The sequence below is a fragment of the Salmo salar genome, chromosome ssa02, assembly GCF_905237065.1.
Source record: "Salmo salar chromosome ssa02, Ssal_v3.1, whole genome shotgun sequence".
Lineage (NCBI taxonomy): Eukaryota > Metazoa > Chordata > Actinopteri > Salmoniformes > Salmonidae > Salmo > Salmo salar.
This window is the reverse complement of record NC_059443.1, coordinates 11,831,605-11,853,768: the sequence shown is the minus strand read 5'-3', so window position 1 is coordinate 11,853,768 and position 22,164 is coordinate 11,831,605. Positions and strand designations below refer to the sequence as shown.

Sequence of the window (22,164 nt, the reverse complement as noted above, 5' to 3'; positions counted from 1 at the left end):
TAAGGTTTTGTATGTTTTATTCTATATGTTTTTGGACAATTAGTTTGGTAATATTTGCCAGTAATATAAGCTTTGCATAAAACCAGTTTCTGAGAAGGCTGACGATAAATATGTATTGTGACAACAACGTCACACATGAATCTACAGAAGCTGTTTATCATATATTTCTATTTGTTTCCATAGCAATGCAGTAGAATATTACTTGTCGATTTTGTCAGAGGTCCATACGATCTAGGATCAAAGTAAACAAATACTCCTCAGATGATAATTGTACAGTAGAAATAAATCATGCAGGAGCAGCTGGTATGACAGCTGCAATAAACACGTTATAGGTCGTATTCAGTGTCAATGCCCTCCATTGTGACTGGTGTAGGCCAACACAGGAGAAATAACGTTTCTTGTCCGAAAATGTCTTCAAGTACTTAAATCTCCAAGCCAACAATAGGCTACAATAATATAAGCAGGAAAGCATTTTCTCAAATGGGAGGATAGCCTACTGTAGTATGTCAATTGCACTCCAGAGTCTCACAGTTAGGCAATAGAAGTCCATCTCTCTCTGAACACTGAACATCCCATTCCTCAATCTTCCCATCCCTTTCTCAGTCTAACGTTATGTGGTTCCCATGCTGGGGAGAGGAGGAGGACAGGACGTTCATCATCACACTGTGAGCGATAGCCGTGACAGTCCCCGAGCCCTTGGAGCTATTCTGCATGCTGATGATGTTCCCACTGGTCTGCTCCAGCTCTGCCTCTGCCTTGCGGAAGAAGCCCCTCATGCTGGACTGGAAGTTGTTGGTGACGAAGCAGTAGACGATGGGGTCCATGCAGCTGTTCAGGCTGCTGAGGGTGACGGTGACGTGGTAGACAATGACGTGGTGGGGCATGTCGGGATAGAAGTACACCAGCACCTGCCTGACGTGGAACGGGGTGAAGCAGATGGTGAAGATGACCAGGACAGTGGTGAGGAGCTGCACGGCCCTCACACGCCTCTCTCTGCTCTGCTGCATCAGACTGGAGTTGGACAGGGCACACATGATGCGCACGGTGAACACCACGATGACGACCAAGGGGAGGAAGAACTCGAAGACGGTCAGGACGAAGAGCTTGGAGACGCAGCAGCCCACGTGTCGGAACGCCGTGGTGAGGAAGGAGTAGGTGACCACGATAGCGAAGAGCCAGATGAAAATGCACACCCCCTTGGCCACGTTAGGGTTCCTCCACTTCCTAGAGGCCTCAACCTGTACTATGGCCAGGTATCTGTCCACGCATATACTGGTGAGGAAGAGGATGCTGCAGTACATGTTGACAAAGTAGCTGAATATATGCACGTAGGAGCAGTTGAGGCACTTTCCCCCACTGTAGTAGAGAATGATACGTGTGGGCAGGGAGAGGTTAACCAGTAGGTCTGTGACAGCCAGATTGATGGTGTAGATGACTGAGGTGGTCTTGGGCTTGGTGCGAAAGCAGAACACGTACAGGGCCAGGGTGTTGAGAACCATTCCCACCATGAAGATGAGTGTGTTGACCACCACCAGACAGATCCACAGGCTGTAGAAGTCATTGTAGAGACCCTCGTCTAGATGGGCCAGGCGGTGCATGTACGGCTCTCTGCTCACATTGGTGTTGCCGGCGGAGGTCTCCATGGGCATCACTGTTGAGGTAGAGTTATCCAGTGACATCCCAGTATAAGCAGGCTCCATAGTTCTGTGGTTGGCCCCGCGGCCTGAAAAACAAACAAAAAACAATATGTAGTTTAGTGGGTTCATTTTGCAGATCAACACAACTAGCCCACACCTATTTACCATGACATTTTTAGTTGAGGAATTCTGAACGATACACTGAATATTCTGGAAAACATTCTTGGAAATCTAAACATAAACCAATATTATAATCATGTTGAAATAGTGTTTAGATGGTGTGATATTCTCTAAAAGACTGAATCTACAAAACATTCATGAACAAAATATCAGCCCCCTGCTAACACAATTCTCTTCCAATCATTGTTGTTGTATTACTTGATGAGGTGATCCGAATAAATACTCTAACTTGATACTGGATGGGAAAAGTCTGTCGGACATTATACAGCCAATTCCATTGGATCATGCGGACGTCAGTGTGTATGCAGTCCAGGGTTGTGTCCCAAATTGCACCCTATTCCCTATATAGTGCAGTAGTTTTGACCACAATCCTGGCCAGAAGTAGTGCACTATATAGGGAATAGGGTGCAATTTGAGACACAACGCAGATAAAGTAACCATGTATGTTTGTATGTACATATCAGGAAGGGAGATCTTTCCTGAGGATCTGGAGTCTCATGAGAACAGGCATCCTCTGTTACCTAAACACTTATTCACCTTTGACCTGGGCCCTGGACTCTAGCCACCAATGTCACTACTACTCCACCATCCACTCACAATGTGGTACGGTCACAGTGTTTGTTTCTGTTGGCATCAACCCCATTAACAAGCCAATTACAAGGGCATCTGAGCTATTCCATTCATTTCAGGTGTTTATTTACCAACTACAAATCCATTCGTTTTCTCAGACGTGGGAATCAGAGACGGGTGTAATTTATTTGTATATTTAACAGTGAAGATGGGCTTTTAGACAGAAAAATAAGCAAAAGTATGCTACATAATATACACTAGCAATAGGACTGACAGAGGAAATACAGCTGTATAGAGAATTGCAAATGATTCATATTATTCAGTTTTCAGGCAAAGTGAACTTCTTCAAAGAGAATCAGCACAGAGCAATAGAGAGTAGAACAGATGCTATGATTTCAAGACGTCAGACATAATTATTGTGGGGCTTTTGGTATTTGCAGTGTCATCATAGTATATTATTATGCATTTCAGCCCTCCTTTTTTTGAGATTGGGACCTTGTGAAATCAACCAACACAGAGTTATGTGATAACTTCCTTTAAAGGGATATCTGTCACACCTGCTCCCGCTCTCCCTCCCTGGTGCGCGAGGGCGCCAGGCTGCCCAGCGTTACGCACTCCTGCCACCATCATTACGCACAGCTGCTTCCCTCGTCACGCTCATCAGCGATTCATTGGACTCACCTGGACTCAATCACCTGTGTTGTTACCTCCCTTATATCTGTCTGTTTCTCAGCTCCGTTCCCTGCTTCTGCATTCATTGTCATTTGTCTTCGTATTACCTGGTTCTGACACTGTTCCTGTCCTGTTCCATGTCTGCAAGATTATATGTTCACTCCCCGTACCTGCTTCTCTACTCCAGCGTCGGTTCTTACAGATAGCCACCGTGCTTCTACACCTGCATTGCTTGCTGTTTGGGGTTTTAGGCTGGGTTTCTGTACAGCACTTTGAGATATCAGCTGATGTAAGAAGGGCTATATAAATAAATTTGATATCATGCAATAAATATTACTTTTAAACAAACCCACCTATTTCGACATCTGACCTCTACAAGGTCAAAAGTAAGTCTAAATTAGTGTCATTGTATATAAGACAATACGTTGTAGACAATCCCCTGTATTAAGTACCTGTTGTGAAGAGCAGCTTAATCTCACTTTGTATAACACCAAGTAGATCGTAGTGCGTTTGGAATAGTCGGACACAACACACACACAGATAGATGGCCTCTGTATCCTCAATCCCCTTCCCACAGCCTTTGATTAACCATATTAGGGCAGAGAGGATAGACGAGGGACTGGCAAAGCAGGGAGATCGTGGGGAAGTCAACTGAGTGGAAAGGAACAGAAACAGCCAGGCTGCTCAGGCGTGTTAACTTAGAGCAGAAACTGACTGATCACACTGACATCTGGAATTCTTTAAAGAAATTCTCACCAGCTATGTGATGTACACTGAGTATACAACCACACCCCCTCCCCCTTTGCCCTCAGAACAGCCTCAATTCGTTGGGGCATGGACTCTACAAGGTGTCAAACTCATTCCACAGGGATGCTGGCCCATGTTGACTCCAATGCTTCCCACAGTTGTGTCAAGTTGGCTGGATGTCCTTTGGGTGGTAGACCATTCTTGATACACACAGGAAACTGTTGAGCATGAAAAACCCAGCAGTGTTACAATTCTTGAAACAAACCGGTGTGCCTGGCACCTACTACCATACCCTGTTCAAAGGCACTTAAATCTTTTGTCTTGTGTATACAGTTTCCCATTCACCTTCGGAATGGCACACATACATAATCCATGTCTCAATTGTCTTAAGTCTTAAAAATCCTTCTTTAACCTGTCTCCTCCCCTTCATCTACACTGATTGAAGTGGATTTAACAGGTGACATCAATAAGGGATCATAGCTTTCATTTAGATTCACCTGGTCAGTCTATATCATGGAAAGAGCAAGTGTCCTTAATGGTTTGTATACTCAGTGTATACGGTGCATTCGGAAAGTATTCAGACCCCTTGACTTTTTCCAAATGTTATGTTACAGCCTAATTCTAAAATGGATTAAACTGTTTTTTTCCCTCATCAATCTACACACAATACCCCATAATGACAAAGCAAAAACAGGTTTTTGAAAATGTATTAAAAATAGCAAAACTGAAATATCACATTTACATAAGTATTCAGACCCTTTACTCAGTACTTTGTTGAAGCACCTTTGGCAGCGATTACAGCCTCAAGTCTTCTTGGGTATGACGCTAGAAGCTTGGCACATTTGTATTTGATCTCTGCAGATCCTCTCAAGCTCTGTCAGGTTGGATGGGGAGGGACGCTGCACATATATTTTCAGGTCTCCAGAGATGTTCGATCAGGTTCAAGTCCGGGCTCTGGCTGGGCCACTTAAGGACATTCAGAGGCTTGTCCCGAAGTCACTCCTGTGTTGTCTTTGCTGTGTGCTTAGGGTCGTTGTCCTGTTGGAAGTGAACCTTCGCCCCAGTCTGAGTTCCTGAGCGCTCTGCAGCAGGTTTACATCAAGGATCCTTCTATACTTTGCTCTATTCATCTTTCCCTCGATCCTGACTAGTCTCCTAGTCCCTGCCGCTGAAAAACATCCCCACAGCATGATGCTGCCACCACCATGCTTCACCGTAAGGATGGTGCCAGGTTTCCTCCAGAAGTGACGTTTGGCATTCAGGCCAAAGAGTTCCATCTTGATTTCATCAGACCAGAGAATCTTGTTTTTCATGGTCTGAGAGTCTTTAGGTGCCTTTTGGCAAACTCCAAGCGGGCTGTCGTGTGCCTTTTACTGAGGAGTGGCTTCCATCTGGCCACTACCATAAAGGCTTGTTTGGTGGAGTGCTGCAGAGATGGTTGTCCTTCTGGAAGGTTCTCCCATCTCATCTCTACAGAGGAACTCTGGAGCTCTGTCAGAGTGACCATCGGGTTCTTGGTCACCTCCCTGACCATGGCCCTTCTGCACCGATTGCTTAGTTTGGCGGGGCGGCCAGCTCTAGGAAGAGTCTTGGAGGTTCTAAACTTCTTCCATTTAAGAATGATGGAGGCCACTGTGTTCTTGGGGACCTTTAATGCTGCAGAATATTTTTGGTACCCTTCCCCAGATCTGTGCCTCGACACAATCCTCTCTTGCAGCTCTACGGACAATTCCTTCGACCTCATGGCTTAGTTTTTGCTCTGACATGCACTGTCAACTGTGGGACCTTATATAAACAGATGTATGCCTTTTCAAATCATGTCCAATCAATTGAATTTACCACAGGTGGACTCCAACCAAGTTGTAGACACATCTTAAAACCTGATATGGATAGGGGGCAGTATTTTCACGGCTGGATGAAAAAACGTACCCGATTTAAACTGGTTACTACTCTTGCCCAGAAACGAGAATATGCATATTATTAGTAGATTTGGATAGAAAACACTCTGAAGTTTCTAAAACTGTTTGAATGGTGTCTGAGTATAACAGAACTCATATGGCAGGCAAAAACCTGAGAAAGAGTCAACCAGGAAGTGTAGGATCTGAGAATTGTAGTTCTTCTTTCTAGTCCCTTTCGAAACTACAGTATCTGTGCTGTTACGTTGCACTTTGTAAGGCTTCCATTGGCTGTCTAAAGCCTTCACAAAGTGGTTTGAGCCTTCTCCTGTCTCTGGGCAGAGTATAGGAGCTCAGTTACTGAGTGGTCTGCCTGGCAACAAAGGGATTGGATATGCGCGTTCCCGCGAGCACGCTGTTTTTTCTTTTTCTCCTTGAATGAATACACTATTGTCCGGTTGGAATATTATCGCAGTTTTAAGTTAAAAATACCATAAAAATTGATTTTAAACAGCGTTTGACATGCTTCTAAAGTACGGTAATGGAACATTTTGACTTTTTGTGTCTCGAATTGCGCTCGTGCGTTACCCTTTGGATAGTGACCTGAACGCACGAACAAAACGCAGGTATTTGGACATAACTACATTTATTGTGGAAGTAGCAGTCCTGGGAGTGCATTCTGACGAAGATCAGCAAAGGTAATACAATATTTCTAATACTAATTCTGAGTTTAGGTTGCCCCGAACTTGGCGGGTGTCTGAATAGCTTGCCAAGCTATTCAGCGAGCTATGTACTCAGAATATTGAAAAATGTGCTTTCTCCGTAAAGCTATTTTAAAATCTGACACAGCGGTTGCATAAAGGAGTTCTGTATCTATAATTCTTAAACTAATTGTTATGTATTTTGTCAACGTTTATAATGAGTATCTTTGTAAATTCACCGGAAGTTTTTGGTGGGAATACATTTTCTGAACATCACGCGCCAATGTAAAAAGCTGTTTTTGGATATAAATATGAACTTGATTGAACAAAACATACATGTATTGTATAACATAATGTCCTAGCAGTGTCATCTGATGAAGTTCATCAATGGTTAGTGCTTCATTTAGCTGTGTTTGGATTTTATTGACATATATGCTTGCTTGGAAAATGGCTGTGTGGTTATTTTGGTCTATGTACTCTCCTAACATAATCTAATGTTTTGCTTTCGCTGTAAAGCCTTTTTGAAATCGGACAATGTGGTTGGATTAAGGAGAAGTGTATCTTTAAAATGGTGTAAAATAGTCATATGTTTGAGAAATTGAAATTATTGGATTTTTGAGGTTTTGTATTTCGCGCCACGCTCTACCATTGGATATTGGCTAGGGAAACGTCTGTCCTCAACAGGTTTTAAGGATGATCAATGGAAACAGGATGTATCTAAGCTCCGTTTCGAGTCTCATAGCAAAGGGTCTGAATACTTATGTAAATAAGGTATTTCTGTTTTTCATTATTAATACATTTTCGTACATTTAAAAAAATCTGTTTTTGCTTTGTCATTATGGGGTATTGTGTGTAGATTGATGTGGCAAAACATTTATTTAATCAATTTTAGAATAAGGCTAAAACGTAACAAAATGTGGAAAAAGTCAAGGGGTCCGAATAGTTTCCGAATGCACTGTGATATATATATATATATATATATATATATATATATATATATATAATACATATGCATCATAGCGAGTTAATATTTGACTACTACATTTTCATTGAAGAACAATTTAGAACATCCCAGCTAATGAGTATAACATGCTCAGTTGAGGGCATAATTAAATGAATAATGTAATTTATCAAAAGCAACGAGAACAATGTGGCCACAGGTTGCCTACAGGACATTGTAAAGAGACATGCAAAAAATACATGGGATTGAATTACTATTTTAATTTCAATATCCCTGCATATTATTCAGTTCACAAGGCCAAGTTAATCATCATTAGTAGGAACATGTGTTACAGAGGGTGTAATTTATAGGAAATTTGATATTAAACGGCTCTCTGTGGAGATTACAGAGATAAATGGTTTCTTGCTCTGCCAGTTACAACACATTCATTCACAAACTTCTGCTGACAATTCTCTCACACTGTGCTTCCAGCCTCAGCAACAACTCCCAAGTTGATAAACCACAAACGTAATAGTGAAGTATTGTTGCAATTTTTTAAAAACAAACAATAGTAAAATCGAAAACAACATATATTGTGGTCTGATATTTCACCTCAAAGTGACACAAACAGACATGTTTTAAATTGAACCTTTATTTAACTAGGCAAGTCAGTTAAGAACAAATTCTTATTTACAGTGACGGCCTACCAGGGAACAGTGGGTTAAACTGCCTTGTTCAGGAGCAGAACATCAGATTTTTACCTTGTCAGCTCAAGGATTCCATCCAGCAATCTTTCGGTTACTGGCCCCACGCTCTAACCACTAGGCTACCTGCCGCCCCAAGGCCTTTTGTAGACATATCTGCTGTATCTACTGACAAAATTTTTATTCAAATGACTTGTAAACAACATTGATTCAACCAGTGTGTGCCCAGTGGCAAGGATATAAGTAATGATTAAGTTATGATAGTGACTTTATAAGATGATCATCAGAGGACTGCCTTTTAACTTAAAGGGACAGTGCAGTTAAACCGGATTTTCCTTTTTATGCGAGTATGCACAATATATACTGCTCAAAAAAATAAAGGGAACACTTAAACAACACAATGTAACTCCAAGTCAATCACATTTCTGTGAAATCTAACTGTCCACTTAGGAAGCAACACTGATTGACAATAAATTTCACATGCTGTTGTGCAAATGGAATAGACAACAGGTGGAAATTATAGGCAATAAGCAAGACACCCCCAATAAAGGAGTGGTTCTGCAGGTGGAGACCACAGACCACTTCTCAGTTCCTATGCTTCCTGGCTGATGTTTTGGTCACTTTTGAATGCTGGCGGTGCTTTCACTCTAGTGGTAGCATGAGACGGAGTCTACAACCCACACAAGTGGCTCAGGTAGTGCAGCTCATTCAGGATGGCACATCAATGCGAGCTGTGGCAAGAAGGTTTGCTGTGTCTGTCAGCGTAGTGTCCAGAGCATGGAGGCGCTACCAGGAGACAGGCCAGTACATCAGCAGACGTGGTGGAGGCCGTAGGAGGGCAACAACCCAGCAGCAGGACCGCTACCTCCGCCTTTGTGCAAGGAGGAGCAGGAGGAGCACTGCCAGAGCCCTGCAAAATGACCTCCAGTAGGCCACAAATGTGCATGTGTCTGCTCAAACGGTCAGAAACAGACTCCATGAGGGTGGTATGAGGGCCCGACGTCCACAGGTGGGGGTTGTGCTTACAGCCCAACACCTTGCAGGACGTTTGGCATTTGCCAGAGAACACCAAGATTGGCAAATTCGCCACTGGCGCCCTGTGCTCTTCACAGATGAAAGCAGGTTCACACTGAGCACATGTGACAGACGTGAGAGTCTGGAGACGCCGTGGAGAACGTTCTGCTGCCTGCAACATCCTCCAGCATGACCGGTTTGGCGGTGGGTCAGTCATGGTGTGGGGTGGCATTTCTTTGGGGGGCCGCACAGCCCTCCATGTGCTCGCCAGAGGTAGCCTGACTGCCATTAGGTACCGAGATGAGATCCTCAGACCCCTTGTGAGACCATATGCTGGTGCGGTTGGCCCTGGGTTTCACCTAATGCAAGACAATGCTAGACCTCATGTGGCTGGAGTGTGTCAGCAGTTCCTGCAAGAGGAAGGCATTGATGCTATGGACTGGCCCGCCCGTTCCCCAGACCTGAATCCAATTGAGCACATCTGGGACATCATGTCTCGCTCCATCCACCAACGCCACGTTGCACCACAGACTGTCCAGGAGTTGGCGGATGCTTTAGTCCAGGTCTGGGAGGAGATCCCTCAGGAGACCATCCGCCACCTCATCAGGAGCATGCCCAGGCGTTGTAGGGAGGTCATACAGGCACGTGGAGGCCACACACACTACTGAGCCTCCTTTTGACTTGTTTTAAGGACATTACATCAAAGTTGGATCAGCCTGTAGTGTGGTTTTCCACTTTAATTTTGAGTGTGACTCCAAATCCAGACCTCCATGGGTTGATAAATTGGATTTCCATTGATTATTTTTGTGTGATTTTGTTGTCAGCACATTCAACTATGTAAAGAAAAAAGTATTTAATAAGATTATTTATTTCATTCAGATCTAGGATGTGTTGTTTAAGTGTTCCCTTTATTTTTTGATCAGTGTATATATATATATATATATATATATATATATATATATATATATATATATATATATATATATATATATACTTTTTTCCTACACCCACATGATCAGACTGATCATTTCTATGGCCAAAAGAGGCTCAGGGAACTAAATGATATAAAATATATTTTGTAATTATTTTATTAAATAAACAAACAGGGACTTAGACATACAGTAATGATAAAAAAAAATACAATTAAAAAGACTGCATGGTGGCTTTAAAAGTTCAAAGGATGTCATGTCCTGATATAAAGACAGCCAACAAACTAAGTTCAGTCAGGGATCCCAATAGATCAGAAAAACCTTGTACAAATAAATATCCCTGTGTGAGTTCTGAACATGTCTTGTTTCAGGCAGGATGTAGCATCACATGGGTGAGATCCCACGATGTAGCCTAATCTACATAAACACCATATAAGGCAATAGCCTCTAACCATTTTCAAGGGTCAGTAACAAGCAGCATTTGTTACATAAAGTGAATAAACATGTTGCATTAAAGTGAATCTTCCTAAGTGTTGCAAAAAACATCCCTCAGCATCTGTCAACAATATTGCACTGATACATCTCAGTCAGAACTCTTACATCTTTTCCAAGAAAAAAACAAAAAAACACTTACCTCAACGCCGAGAGAAGAGCGAGGAGATCAATAAATCTGTTGGCCAGTTTCAGGTTACGTCTTGGTCCCCTTGAGGTTAGTAGAGAGACCAGGGCCTCAGTCCAGAACCTCACTGCCCCTACAGCTTCCTAGTTTATACCTCTACTGTGTCAACGCCTTGTTTCACTGTTTACCACTGGTCCTCTGCTCCCCAGCATACGGCTCTGCACTCTTCCCATATCTAAACATTTAAAAGGAAACCCCACAGTTCTCTCTCTGTGCCTTAGCCTCCCTGTCTGCTCTTCCGCTCAGCATCACACTAACTAATCCGGTCCCCGGTCTTTTAGCTGAGGATACTTAGAGAGGAAGTCTTCCTAAGTTTACATGAACTGTGACATCACTAAACAAGGACTCTCTGTACCACAGACTGTTTCCTAAATGGCACCCTGTTCCATTTATAGTGCACTACTTTTGACCAGGGGGTACTATAGTGTGCTATAAAGGGAATAGGGTGCCATTTGGGAAGCGAATGCAGTCTTGTGGAATATCCCGGAATTTATTCCTGTGAGACTGAAAAGTGCAACAGTAACTGGAAATTGGTAAGTCTTTTTCACAACAGCTGATTTCAGAGGTTTCATACAAATGAGAAAAATCAAGTGGCATCCTCCTATAACAGCCATGAGGCACATATGACTGCATTTCAACTCACGATTTGGGATCTCTTTAAAACACACATTCCATTATTAACATCAATACAAACATTAAGTTAGCAAGGACAACCAAAGTGAATCATAACAAAGAGAATTTGATGTGAGAAGTTAGTTTGATGATTCCACTTGACACTTCTAGACTGGAAAACATCATTTCAGTACAGTACCACTCAGGGACAGACTGGGGCATACCGGTCCATTTTTCCCTCGAGGCCTCAATTATTAGCCAGAATAATAATAATTTGGTGGAAAAAGCCCAATTCAGACAGGCCCACCGGGCTAAAGATGGACGACCCATCTGGCATTTGCCAGGACTGTCCTATGGCCAGTTTGTCTCTGGTACTAGCTAAGTAATGGCCCATGAGTGAACCTCTTCTAGACACATTTATCTTCCAGAATGAGTCTCAACTTTTTCCACATTTCCTGTTAGGGACCTCATTTCTCTTGCACTGTCAGTACTCTGTTATCACACAAAAAGTATTGATGTTCAGCCGAATGAGCTGAAAAGTCTATTGCTGTGAGCTGTGCTTACTCATTTTGAGGTATCAAATCAGTTGCATTATTGAAACTGTCAATATAATGTATTTACTAAAGTATTATGTAACAACATGCTAATACAACATAGTTACTAGTTTAATTACAGTGTTATTACACAGGTATAATAGCAACACATGTGTTACCATACTTCCCAGGGTGTTTTACTATGAACTGTCTGTGGGCATTGGAGGCCACCAGCCTAATGCAGTCCTAGTCAACTCTCCTCGTCCCAGCCTCCTAAACATTGTGTCACCATGACAAAGCCCAGGGAGCCGTGTTTCATTGAACGGTCCCTCCTGAAAACGAGCAGGAATGTGCCAAACACAGCACATCGCCCCCACTACCAAAACGGGACCCCTACTCTGCTGGACCTGAGTTAAGGTATACATACTGGACTGTATCTACAGACCTGAGTTAAGGTATACATACTGGACTGTATCTACAGACCTGAGTTAAGGTATACATACTGGACTGTATCTACAGACCTGAGTTAAGGTATACATACTGGACTGTATCTACAGACCTGAGTTAAGGTATACATACTGGACTGTATCTACAGACCTGAGTTAAGGTGTACATACTGGACTGTATCTACAGACCTGAGTTAAGGTGTACATACTGGACTGTATCTACAGGCCTGAGTTAAGGTGTACATACTGGACTGTATCTACAGACCTGAGTTAAGGTGTACATACTGGACTGTATCTACAGACCTGAGTTAAGGTGTACATACTGGACTGTATCTACAGACCTGAGTTAAGGTGTACATACTGGACTGTATCTACAGACCTGACTTAAGGTATACATACTGGACTGTATCTACAGACCTGACTTAAGGTATACATACTGGACTGTATCTGCAGACCTGAGTTAAGGTATACATACTGGACTGGATCTAAAGCAGGGAACTCTACTTCTGACATGGAATTAGAACTCTGTTGCCTGCAATGTCCAAGAGACGCTGGTTGAATGTTTGTTTCATTCCAGTCCAAGTGGTTCTGACTAGACGTCATGAATTTAACGTTTGAGGACATTCTAAGTGTTGTTTAGACAGACCCTTCGCTGCAGGATAACTTCATATTCATTTAGGCTCCTGTGATCTTTCAATAAACAAAGTAAGTGATTGGAGAACGGTAAAACAAACTCGTACATTAAACATCTCATACCACACCAGTGAGACACACTTTTGGGCTGTAGGGCGAGTATGGAGGCAGTTCTGTGTTCTGGTGCTGGATCAAAATGAACCCCAAGGGCCCTAGAAGCAATACCTTAATACCTTAACATTAGGCAATAAGTGTCATGGTTAACTGAACAGTTGCGAGACTGGTTTCGAGGTCAGAAAATAAATATGTAATTTTGGCATTTATATGAACTAAGGGGGTAGAGACGATTTCCACATGTCATTAATCATCTCAGTCATTAACCCACTTGAAACCAGGAGGGACTTTCACTCAATGGAAACGTCCTGTTATAGAAAACGATGTGAAAAGATTAAGGACAACTGGGTATCATCCCATTGAACCATTGCACAAAAAAATGACAATGGAAAAATACTCCATCTTCTTCTTCTGCCTAAGTCAGTTCAGACCCAGTCTGAGGTTTCTGCTTTCTGTCAGAGCTAGAGTTGCAAAACTCAAAACTCGAAAACCCGGTTGGAGGATTTCCGAAATCAGGAGGGAATAAGCAAGAAATTCAGAATCCTCCAACTAGGTATTCTGGACAATCTGGGAATTTATTCAAAGTTACCGGAATTTTGCTACCCTAAGAGCGATGCTGTAAAAGCTACAGGCTGCAATTACAACTTTGAAATGCGTGTGGATATTCTCCTCCAGGCAGCTGTGTGCGCCGTGCGGAAGGAGTGTGTGAATTAAAACACAGAAGATGATGACAGTAATGTAAGTAAACACACCTCCCCTGCATTATCCCAAATGGCACCCAATCCCTATATACTGTAGTACTCTGACACCCTACTCCATACTGTATATAGTGCACTACTTTTGACCACTACCCATAGGGCTCTGGTCAAATTTAGAACACTACATAGCGAATAGGGTGCCATTTAGGACAAAGCCCTCCAGCTGAAAAAATGGGAACCACATGATATACAGGACAGATGATTTCTGGTGCTGCTGAATGGGAGAGGAGGATTCAAGTCTGAGGAGTGTCAGGATGTTATCAGGACCTTTCTAACAGCTTGTCTAAAGGGGGCCTGTTTCATTTGCCAGGGATTAAGTAAGGGGGATGTTGGTGTTGTAGGCTACAGTTGGCAGATATTCAAGGTTGAACACACAGCCATCATCTCTGAATAGACTGAGTAACAGAACAAGGTTAAACACACAGCCATCATCTCTGAATAGACTGAGTAACAGAACAAGGTTGAACACACAGCCATCATCTCTGAATAGACTGAGTAACAGAACAAGGTTGAACACACAGCCATCATCTCTGAATAGACTGAGTAACAGAACAAGGTTAAACACACAGCCATCATCTCTGAATAGACTGAGTAACAGAACAAGGTTAAACACACAGCCATCATCTCTGAATAGACTGAGTAACAGAACAAGGTTGAACACACAGCCATCATCTCTGAATAGACTGAGTAACAGAACAAGGTTGAACACACAGCCATCATCTCTGAATAGACTGAGTAACGGAACAAGGTTAAACACACAGCCATCATCTCTGAATAGACTGAGTAACAGAACAAGGTTGAACACACAGCCATCATCTCTGAATAGACTGAGTAACAGAACAAGGTTGAACACACAGCCATCATCTCTGAATAGACTGAGTAACAGAACAAGGTTGAACACACAGCCATCATCTCTGAATAGACTGAGTAACAGAACAAGGTTGAACACAGCCATCATCTCTGAATAGACTGAGTAACAGAACAAGGTTGAACACACAGCCATCATCTCTGAATAGACTGAGTAACAGAACAAGGTTGAACACACAGCCATCATCTCTGAATAGCACTGAGTTATAGAACAAGGTCTTAATATAGGCCTACTGTATATAATGTTAATTTGGCGTATATTTCACACACCGCACACACCGCACACACCGCACACACCACACACACCGCACACACCGCACACACCACACACACCACACACACCGCACACACCACACAGACCACACACAGACACAGGTACTGTAGACGTACACGCACGCTCTCTTTCTTTCTATCTTTCTTTCTTTCTTTATTTCGCTATCTCCATCTCCCCACCCTTCTTGAGACAGAAGACACACAAACTGACTCCAAACTTCAGTTCACTGCAATCAGGGATTACAATCTCCTGTCTCGCTCCACTTCCCTAAACAACTGATAACGACGGTGCCAAATATGATTTAGCAGCCAGCCGCTGAGGCTTGGAGTCAGACAGCTGCAGGGTAATCACTAATGTGAATAATTAGAGACGTTGTGTGCGTCCCAAAAATTTAACCCTATTCCCTATATAGTGCTGGTCAAAAAGTGAGCTATATAGGGAATAGGATGCCATGTGGGAGGCAGCTGTTGTCGTCACCCCTTTCCGCGTCCCCATGTCTCCTCTCCTCTACATTCACAGAGACATGTCTCTAGGGCCCTCAGTCACTAAATTAATAAACATACACTACCGGTCAAAAGTTTTATAACACCTACTCATTCAAGAGTTTTTCTATATTTTGACTATTTTCTACATTGTAGAATAATAGTAAAGACATCAAAACTATGAAATAACACATATGGAATCATGTAGTAACCAAAAAGTGTTAAACAAATCAAAATATATTTGATATTTTAGATTCTTCAAAGTAGCCACCCTTTGCCTTGATGATAGCTTTGCACACTCTTGGCATTCTCTCAACCAGCTTCATGAGGTAGTCACCTGGAATGCATTTCAATTAACAAACATGCCTTCTTAAAAGTTTGTTTGTGGAATTTCTTTCCTTTCTTTCCTTCTTAAGCCAATCAGTTGTGTTGTGACAAGGTAGAGGGGTATACAGAAGATAGCCCTATTTGGTAAAAGACCAAGTCCATATTATGGCAAGAACAGCTCAAATAAGCAAAGAGAAACTACAGTCCATCATTACTTTAAGACATGAAGGTCAGTCAATACAGAAAATGTCAAGAACTTTTCTCAACATCAACTGTTCAGAGGAGACTGTGTGAATCAGGCCTTCATAGTCGAATTGCTGCAAAGAAACCACTACCAAAGGACACCAATAAGAAGAAGAGACTTGTTTGGGCCAAGAAACACAACCAACAGACATTAGACCGGTGGAAATGTGTCCTTTGGTCTGGAGTCCAAATTGGAGATTTTTGGTTCCAACCGCTGTGACGCGGTGTGGGTGAACAGATGATCTCCGCATGTGTATTTCCCACCGTAAAGCACGGAGGAGGTGTTATGGTGTGGGGGTGCTTTGCTGGTGACACTGTCTGTGATTTATTTAGAATTCAAGGCACACTTAACCAACATGGCTACCACAGCATTCAGCAGTGATACGCCATCACATCTGGTTTGGGCTTAGCGGAACTATCATTTGACTTTCAACAGGACAATGACCCAAAACACACCTCCAGGCTATGTAAGGGCTATTTTACCAAGACGAAGAGTGATGGAGGGCTGCATCAGATGACCTGGCCTCCACAATCCCCCGACCTCAACCAAATTGAGATGGTTTGGGATGAGTCGGACCTGGAAAAGCAGCCAACAAGTGCTCAGCATATATGGGAACGCCTTCAAGACAGTTGGAAAAGCATACCAGGTGAAGCTGGTTAAAAGAATGCCAAGAGCATGCAAAGATGTCATCAAGGGAAAGGGTGGCTATTTGAAGAATCTCAAATATAAAATATATTTTAATTTGTTTAACACTTTTTTGGTTACTACATACTATATGTGTTATTTCATAGTTTTGATATCTTCACTATTATTCTACAATGTAGAAAATAGTAAAAATAAAGAAAAACCCTTGAATGAGTAGGTGTTCTAAAACTTTTGATAGATAGTGTCTGCTGGGGAAAGGAGCCAAGTGCAGTCACTGCAAGGTACTGTATCCTTCTCAATTCATTTGGAAAGGAGTGTTACGTTCCCCAGTTTCTGTGTTGTGGTTTGTGTATTTTCATGTATGTATTTCAGGAAATGGATTCCTGAAATTCCCCAAGCAGCTGATTGGTCGGCCCCATTGCTGATTGGAGAGCTGACCCCGCCCACTCGTCAGGACGCAGCTGTCTCCAATTAACAACTCCTTCTGAAGCTTTATAAGCCTGTGTTCTGTTGCTCAGAGGGGAGATGATTGCTGAGAGAGGAGGCTAATCGCTGAGGGTTGTAGCGTGTTGGTTGTTACTAAGAGATTTGGTATGTACTCTGTTAGTTGTTGCTGAGGTAGCTGATTGGATAAGTCTGTTGTGTGTCAATAGGACACAGTGTTTGGATTATTGGAATTGTTACTTACATTTTTGTTATTCTGTTTCATTTGTTCCCGGGGGGAAGGGGAAGGCACCTAGGGAGTGTTTAGGCAAGATGCCCGCGGGCATACATATACCCGTAGTAGTTTGCTGTCTATGCACACTAGGAAAGACCTGGGCGGACCATCCCCTGTATTTTGGTTAGTGCACCAGGTGGTGCTAGATAGGTAGTGGGTAGGCAGGTAAGGTAGGAGAGGGGGCCTTGATATTTACTTTCTTTGCTTTGGTTCCGTCCAGCCCCTTTTTGCCAAACTTACTGTGCGACAGAATAAATTCCCTGTAAACGGTATTCTCTGCCTTTGTTCGTCATTACTCACACCTACAGTCCCATACCTCTTTCACTCCACCTACAGTCCCATACCTCTTTCACACCACAGAGAGTTGAGTTGTAGCAGGGTGTTGCGTTCCCTCTTCCGAGAGGTGTGCATAACAGGAGATGTACAGTTTTGGTCTTCATGTTTAAAACGGAATGCAGATGTAGTTTTTGTGAGAGCAAATGCACTATACTCTTTCAAAGGCAGCTTGCCAATTACTCAAATCCTACACATTTTACTGTATGTGTAACTGCATGCAACTTTATGCGGTCTGCAATAGAACAAATCGGCACTCCTGTTCTAATCTAAAACACTCAGTCGCGGAACATCTTGCGGACTCGTGATCTGAGCATCGTCACATTGTATGTCGGGGACAGGAAGTAGAATTACCTGTAGCCATTTCAGGAAGTCTTCCTTCTACAGAAGCCATTCATCATACACTCTCTGATTGCATGATTCTGGCCCCCTCATCTCAGGACATATTGCAAGGAACTGCGTGTTGATCCAGAAACAATAGACCAGAGATTATAATACCTCAACACATGCTGCGGAATAGAATTCTACTTGACAAATGTTGCCACGTTAAGTAATAGACTAGCACACCAAGATGGAAGCTTTTTGGTGTGCAAGTTATTTCATATGAACTTCCTAGTAACCGCCAAGAGGTGGCCCCTCTATCCTGTGTTTCAACTGTGGAGCAAAAACTGAGTCTCAGTGGCAGATAAAGCAGAGGGAAGTTAGAAATACATGACTGGTGGTAACAACGTAAAGTCAAATAGGACATCATTCACATAAATAGAGAAATATATTTACTTGTCCATGTATTTCTGTTGGCAACAATATTGACCCAATTAACGGAATAAAGTCAAGAATCAACAGCTGCCATTTTCGTATCTATACGTACACAAGTAAAACAAGATGACAAAATATTGAGGCTTGAGTGGCATAAAAACACACACGTACTGGTTGTGCACATTTTTGGAGAAACTGGCACTATTTGAAAATTGCACTTGTCAGACATGTTTCAATATTCACTAACTATATTGTTTGTTTCTATAAGAAGTGTGTTATCTTTAAAGTGGCAATCAGCAGTTGAAACGATAACAAAGTGGCCTCCCCACCCCTGGTCCAGTAAAAAGCTGAGGGATGGGGCTGGAGAAATGTCATCACTCTCAAATTCATGGACAGAGCTATGGATGCAACGACTGACCATCCATGATAAAAAGTATAGTTTTAACCATGTTTTGAGGCTATATAGTGTTTGTTTACATTTTCTTTGTTTACAAATATTGGAGTAAAACAGTCATTTTGGTTTGTGATGGGGAACGACAGTTGAACTAAGCTGGTGAGGCATTTATAAGTTATGTTCTTCAAGAATCGATGGATACATATCAATGTATGAGTCCAAAAATGGATGTAGCAAATGCTGATTGCCCCTTTAAGGTGTTTTCATAAAGTACCATACAGTACATTTCTAGCTCTATTTGTCTTTCCTATAAAAGTCTGGTATATATTCCCCTGAGGAGGTCATTCAGGTCCACCCCCCGCTGACCCCTCTCGGTAGTGAAGTACATAGTAGTCGTGGACGTACATGAGCACGGCGATTGGCTGGCCAATGATGAGAGAGATCCATACGGCTGCGTTGCCATAGTTACCTCGGAGAAAACGCGCCACAAACCAGGCCAGCGGAAGCTGTAAGCCAAGGACTCCATTTAGTGAGTAAACAAACACAACACTCATTGTAATGAGTCAAAAACACCCCCAGTAAATCATTTCACACTATAAACTTGTGGATTATAATTTCTCAGTTCTAAGATCTCACCTGAGCCATCATGCCAATAAAAGCCCATGGCCTCAACATCTTCAGTGGAACACTGACCAGGTACTGTGAAGACAACATCAGCAAAATTAAGTTTTAGTTTTCAAGAACAGTTTTCCACACAGCCATCTCCTTTATCCACAGCGAACAGGAAAATAATGTTTCCACTCCAGACAGCTAACCTATGGAATGACACCTAGTTCATACAGCTAGGAAAGGACATACAGGGAACTGAGGTAACAGACAGGTAGCTAACCTATGGAATGACACCTAGTTCATACAGCTAGGAAAGGACATACAGGGAACTGAGGAAACAGACAGGTAGCTAACCTATGGAATGACACCTAGTTCGTACAGCTAGGAAAGGACATACAGGGAACTGAGGTAACAGACAGGTAGCTAACCTATGGAATGACACCTAGTTCATACAGCTAGGAAAGGACATACAGGGAACTGAGGTAACAGACAGGTAGCTAACCTATGGAATGACACCTAGTTCATACAGCTAGGAAAGGACATACAGGGAACTGAGGTAACAGACAGGTAGCTAACCTATGGAATGACACCTAGTTCATACAGCTAGGAAAGGACATACAGGGAACTGAGGTAACAGACAGACAGCTATCCTATGGAATGACACCTAGTTCATACAGCTAGGAAAGGACATACAGGGAACTGAGATAACAGACAGATAGCTAACCTATGGAATGACACCTAGTTCATACAGCTAGGAAAGGACATACAGGGAACTGAGGTAACAGACAGACAGCTAACCTATGGAATGACACCTAGTTCATACAGCTAGGAAAGGACATACAGGGAACTGAGGTAACAGACAGATAGCTAACCTATGGAATGACACCTAGTTCATACAGCTAGGAAAGGACATACAGGGAACTGAGGTAACAGACAGACAGCTAACCTATGGAATGACACCTAGTTCATACAGCTAGGAAAGGACATACAGGGAACTGAGGTAACAGACAGATAGCTAACCTATGGAATGACACCTAGTTCATACAGCTAGGAAAGGACATACAGGGAACTGAGGTAACAGACAGATAGCTAACCTATGGAATGACACCTAGTTCATACAGCTAGGAAAGGACATACAGGGAACTGAGGTAACAGACAGACAGCTATCCTATGGAATGACACCTAGTTCATACAGCTAGGAAAGGACATACAGGGAACTGAGGTAACAGACAGATAGCTAACCTATGGAATGACACCTAGTTCGTACAGCTAGGAAAGGACATACAGGGAACTGAGGTAACAGACAGACAGCTAACCTATGGAATGACACCTAGTTCATACAGCTAGGAAAGGACATACAGGGAACTGAGATAACAGACAGATAGCTAACCTATGGAATGACACCTAGTTTGTACAGGAAATAAATGAAATAAAGGTATTTGAGGTAAGACAGATAGCTAACCTATGGAATGACTGCTTGATGACTATCAAGCCTCACCTCATTGCTCTGAGTGATGGGGAGCTGACAGAACCCTGCTGTGTGACCCTCTGATCTACAGATCCCAGTCTCCTGATCCCTACTGGCATTACTCAGGGGATTGTGTGTGTGTATGTCTGTATGTGTGTGTGTGACACTAGGATCCCTCCTGTCATTACTCAGGGGAGAGAGGGAGACTGGTGTCCCGCAGGGCGCTGTGGTGCTCCGCTCCCCTCTGCTCCGCTCGCTGTCCTCTGAAGGTCAACATTTAAAACAGCAGCAGCAGCCCCGTTTGTCTGTCTGTCCGGGATGAGGAGAGGGAGGGAGCCGTATCTCTGTGAACCTGCTGACTGAACAGGCTCCTCACCGTACACTGCTCTTATCTCCTCCTCCAGAAGCACAGCAGCCTGATATGGCCTTGTGTTACACTCCTTTCCTCCTCCTCTCATCCCAGCTACACTAACGTCCCTCCAACGCTGACCTTCGTCAATGATGAAGAGTGCTGGATATAAGCCAAGCGCACCCATGTGTGTGTGTGTGTGTGTGTGTCTGGACAACGGAGAAATATCCCCAGAAAGGGCCCTACTTTATAGCCACGGTGCAGTATAGCCACTGTGTAGTATAGCCACTGTGTAGTATAGCCACTGTGTAGTATAGCCACTGTGCAGTATAGCCACTGTGCAGTATAGCCACTGTGCAGTATAGCCACTGTGCAGTATAGCCACTGTGTAGTATAGCCACTGTGCAGTATAGCCACTGTGTAGTATTGCCACTGTGTAGTATAGCCACTGTGTAGTATAGCCACTGTGTAGTATAGCCACTGTGCAGTATAGCCACTGTGCAGTATAGCCACTGTGTAGTATAACCACTGTGTAGTATAGCCACTGTGTAGTATAGCCACTGTGTAGTATAGCCACTGTGTAGTATAGCCACTGTGCAGTATAGCCACTGTGTAGTGTAACCACTGTACTGTCATGCAATAACTATATATGTGGCCTTTAAAATCTGACTAGCAATCTGAGCAATTATGAAACTGTAGTCTGATAAAATGCAGGATTTCTTCACAAATGGTATACATACTGTATATCGTCATTGTCTGATGAAAACCTTGTAACTACATTTTTGCCATTTTAAATTGTTTTATATTTACTGAAAGTGGTATCTAACCTCAATGAACCAAGAACATGTATTCAAAATAGCTTCTAAATTGTCATAATTATATATTCGTTGATGGAAAACATGTTTTTTTTCTCCTTATTTTTTCTCTTTGGAAA

At 42.7% G+C, this 22,164-nt stretch overlaps 2 protein-coding genes across 4 annotated transcripts in view; both read right to left on the bottom strand.

Annotated features, from left to right (window-relative positions):
• Positions 1–15,519, bottom strand: LOC106573713 (G-protein coupled receptor 20). Of its 2 annotated transcripts, XM_045697682.1 has the most exons (3): positions 12,259–15,519; positions 10,624–12,220; positions 1–1,723 (listed from the first exon to the last, which is right to left on the bottom strand). In XM_045697682.1, the coding sequence occupies exon 3, from the start codon at positions 1,698–1,700 to the stop codon at positions 600–602; it is 1,101 nt and encodes a 366-aa protein (XP_045553638.1). In that variant the 5' UTR covers positions 1,701–1,723; positions 10,624–12,220; positions 12,259–15,519; the 3' UTR covers positions 1–599. The 2 variants fall into 2 exon arrangements, with proteins under 2 accessions (XP_045553638.1, XP_045553632.1); XM_045697676.1 differs by having other exon boundaries at positions 10,624–15,519.
• A 2,891-nt stretch (positions 15,520–18,410) lies between these two features.
• LOC106605973 (diacylglycerol O-acyltransferase 1) overlaps positions 18,411–22,164 on the bottom strand; it is a 76,580-nt gene continuing 72,826 nt past the window's right edge. For both annotated transcript variants that reach the window (XM_045697669.1, XM_045697667.1), the window contains 2 exons: positions 19,441–19,503; positions 18,411–19,310 (listed from right to left, as the gene is read on the bottom strand). In XM_045697669.1, coding sequence (XP_045553625.1) covers positions 19,146–19,310; positions 19,441–19,503 — 228 coding nt within the window. In that variant the 3' untranslated portion in view covers positions 18,411–19,145. The remainder of the gene's footprint in view (positions 19,311–19,440; positions 19,504–22,164) is intronic.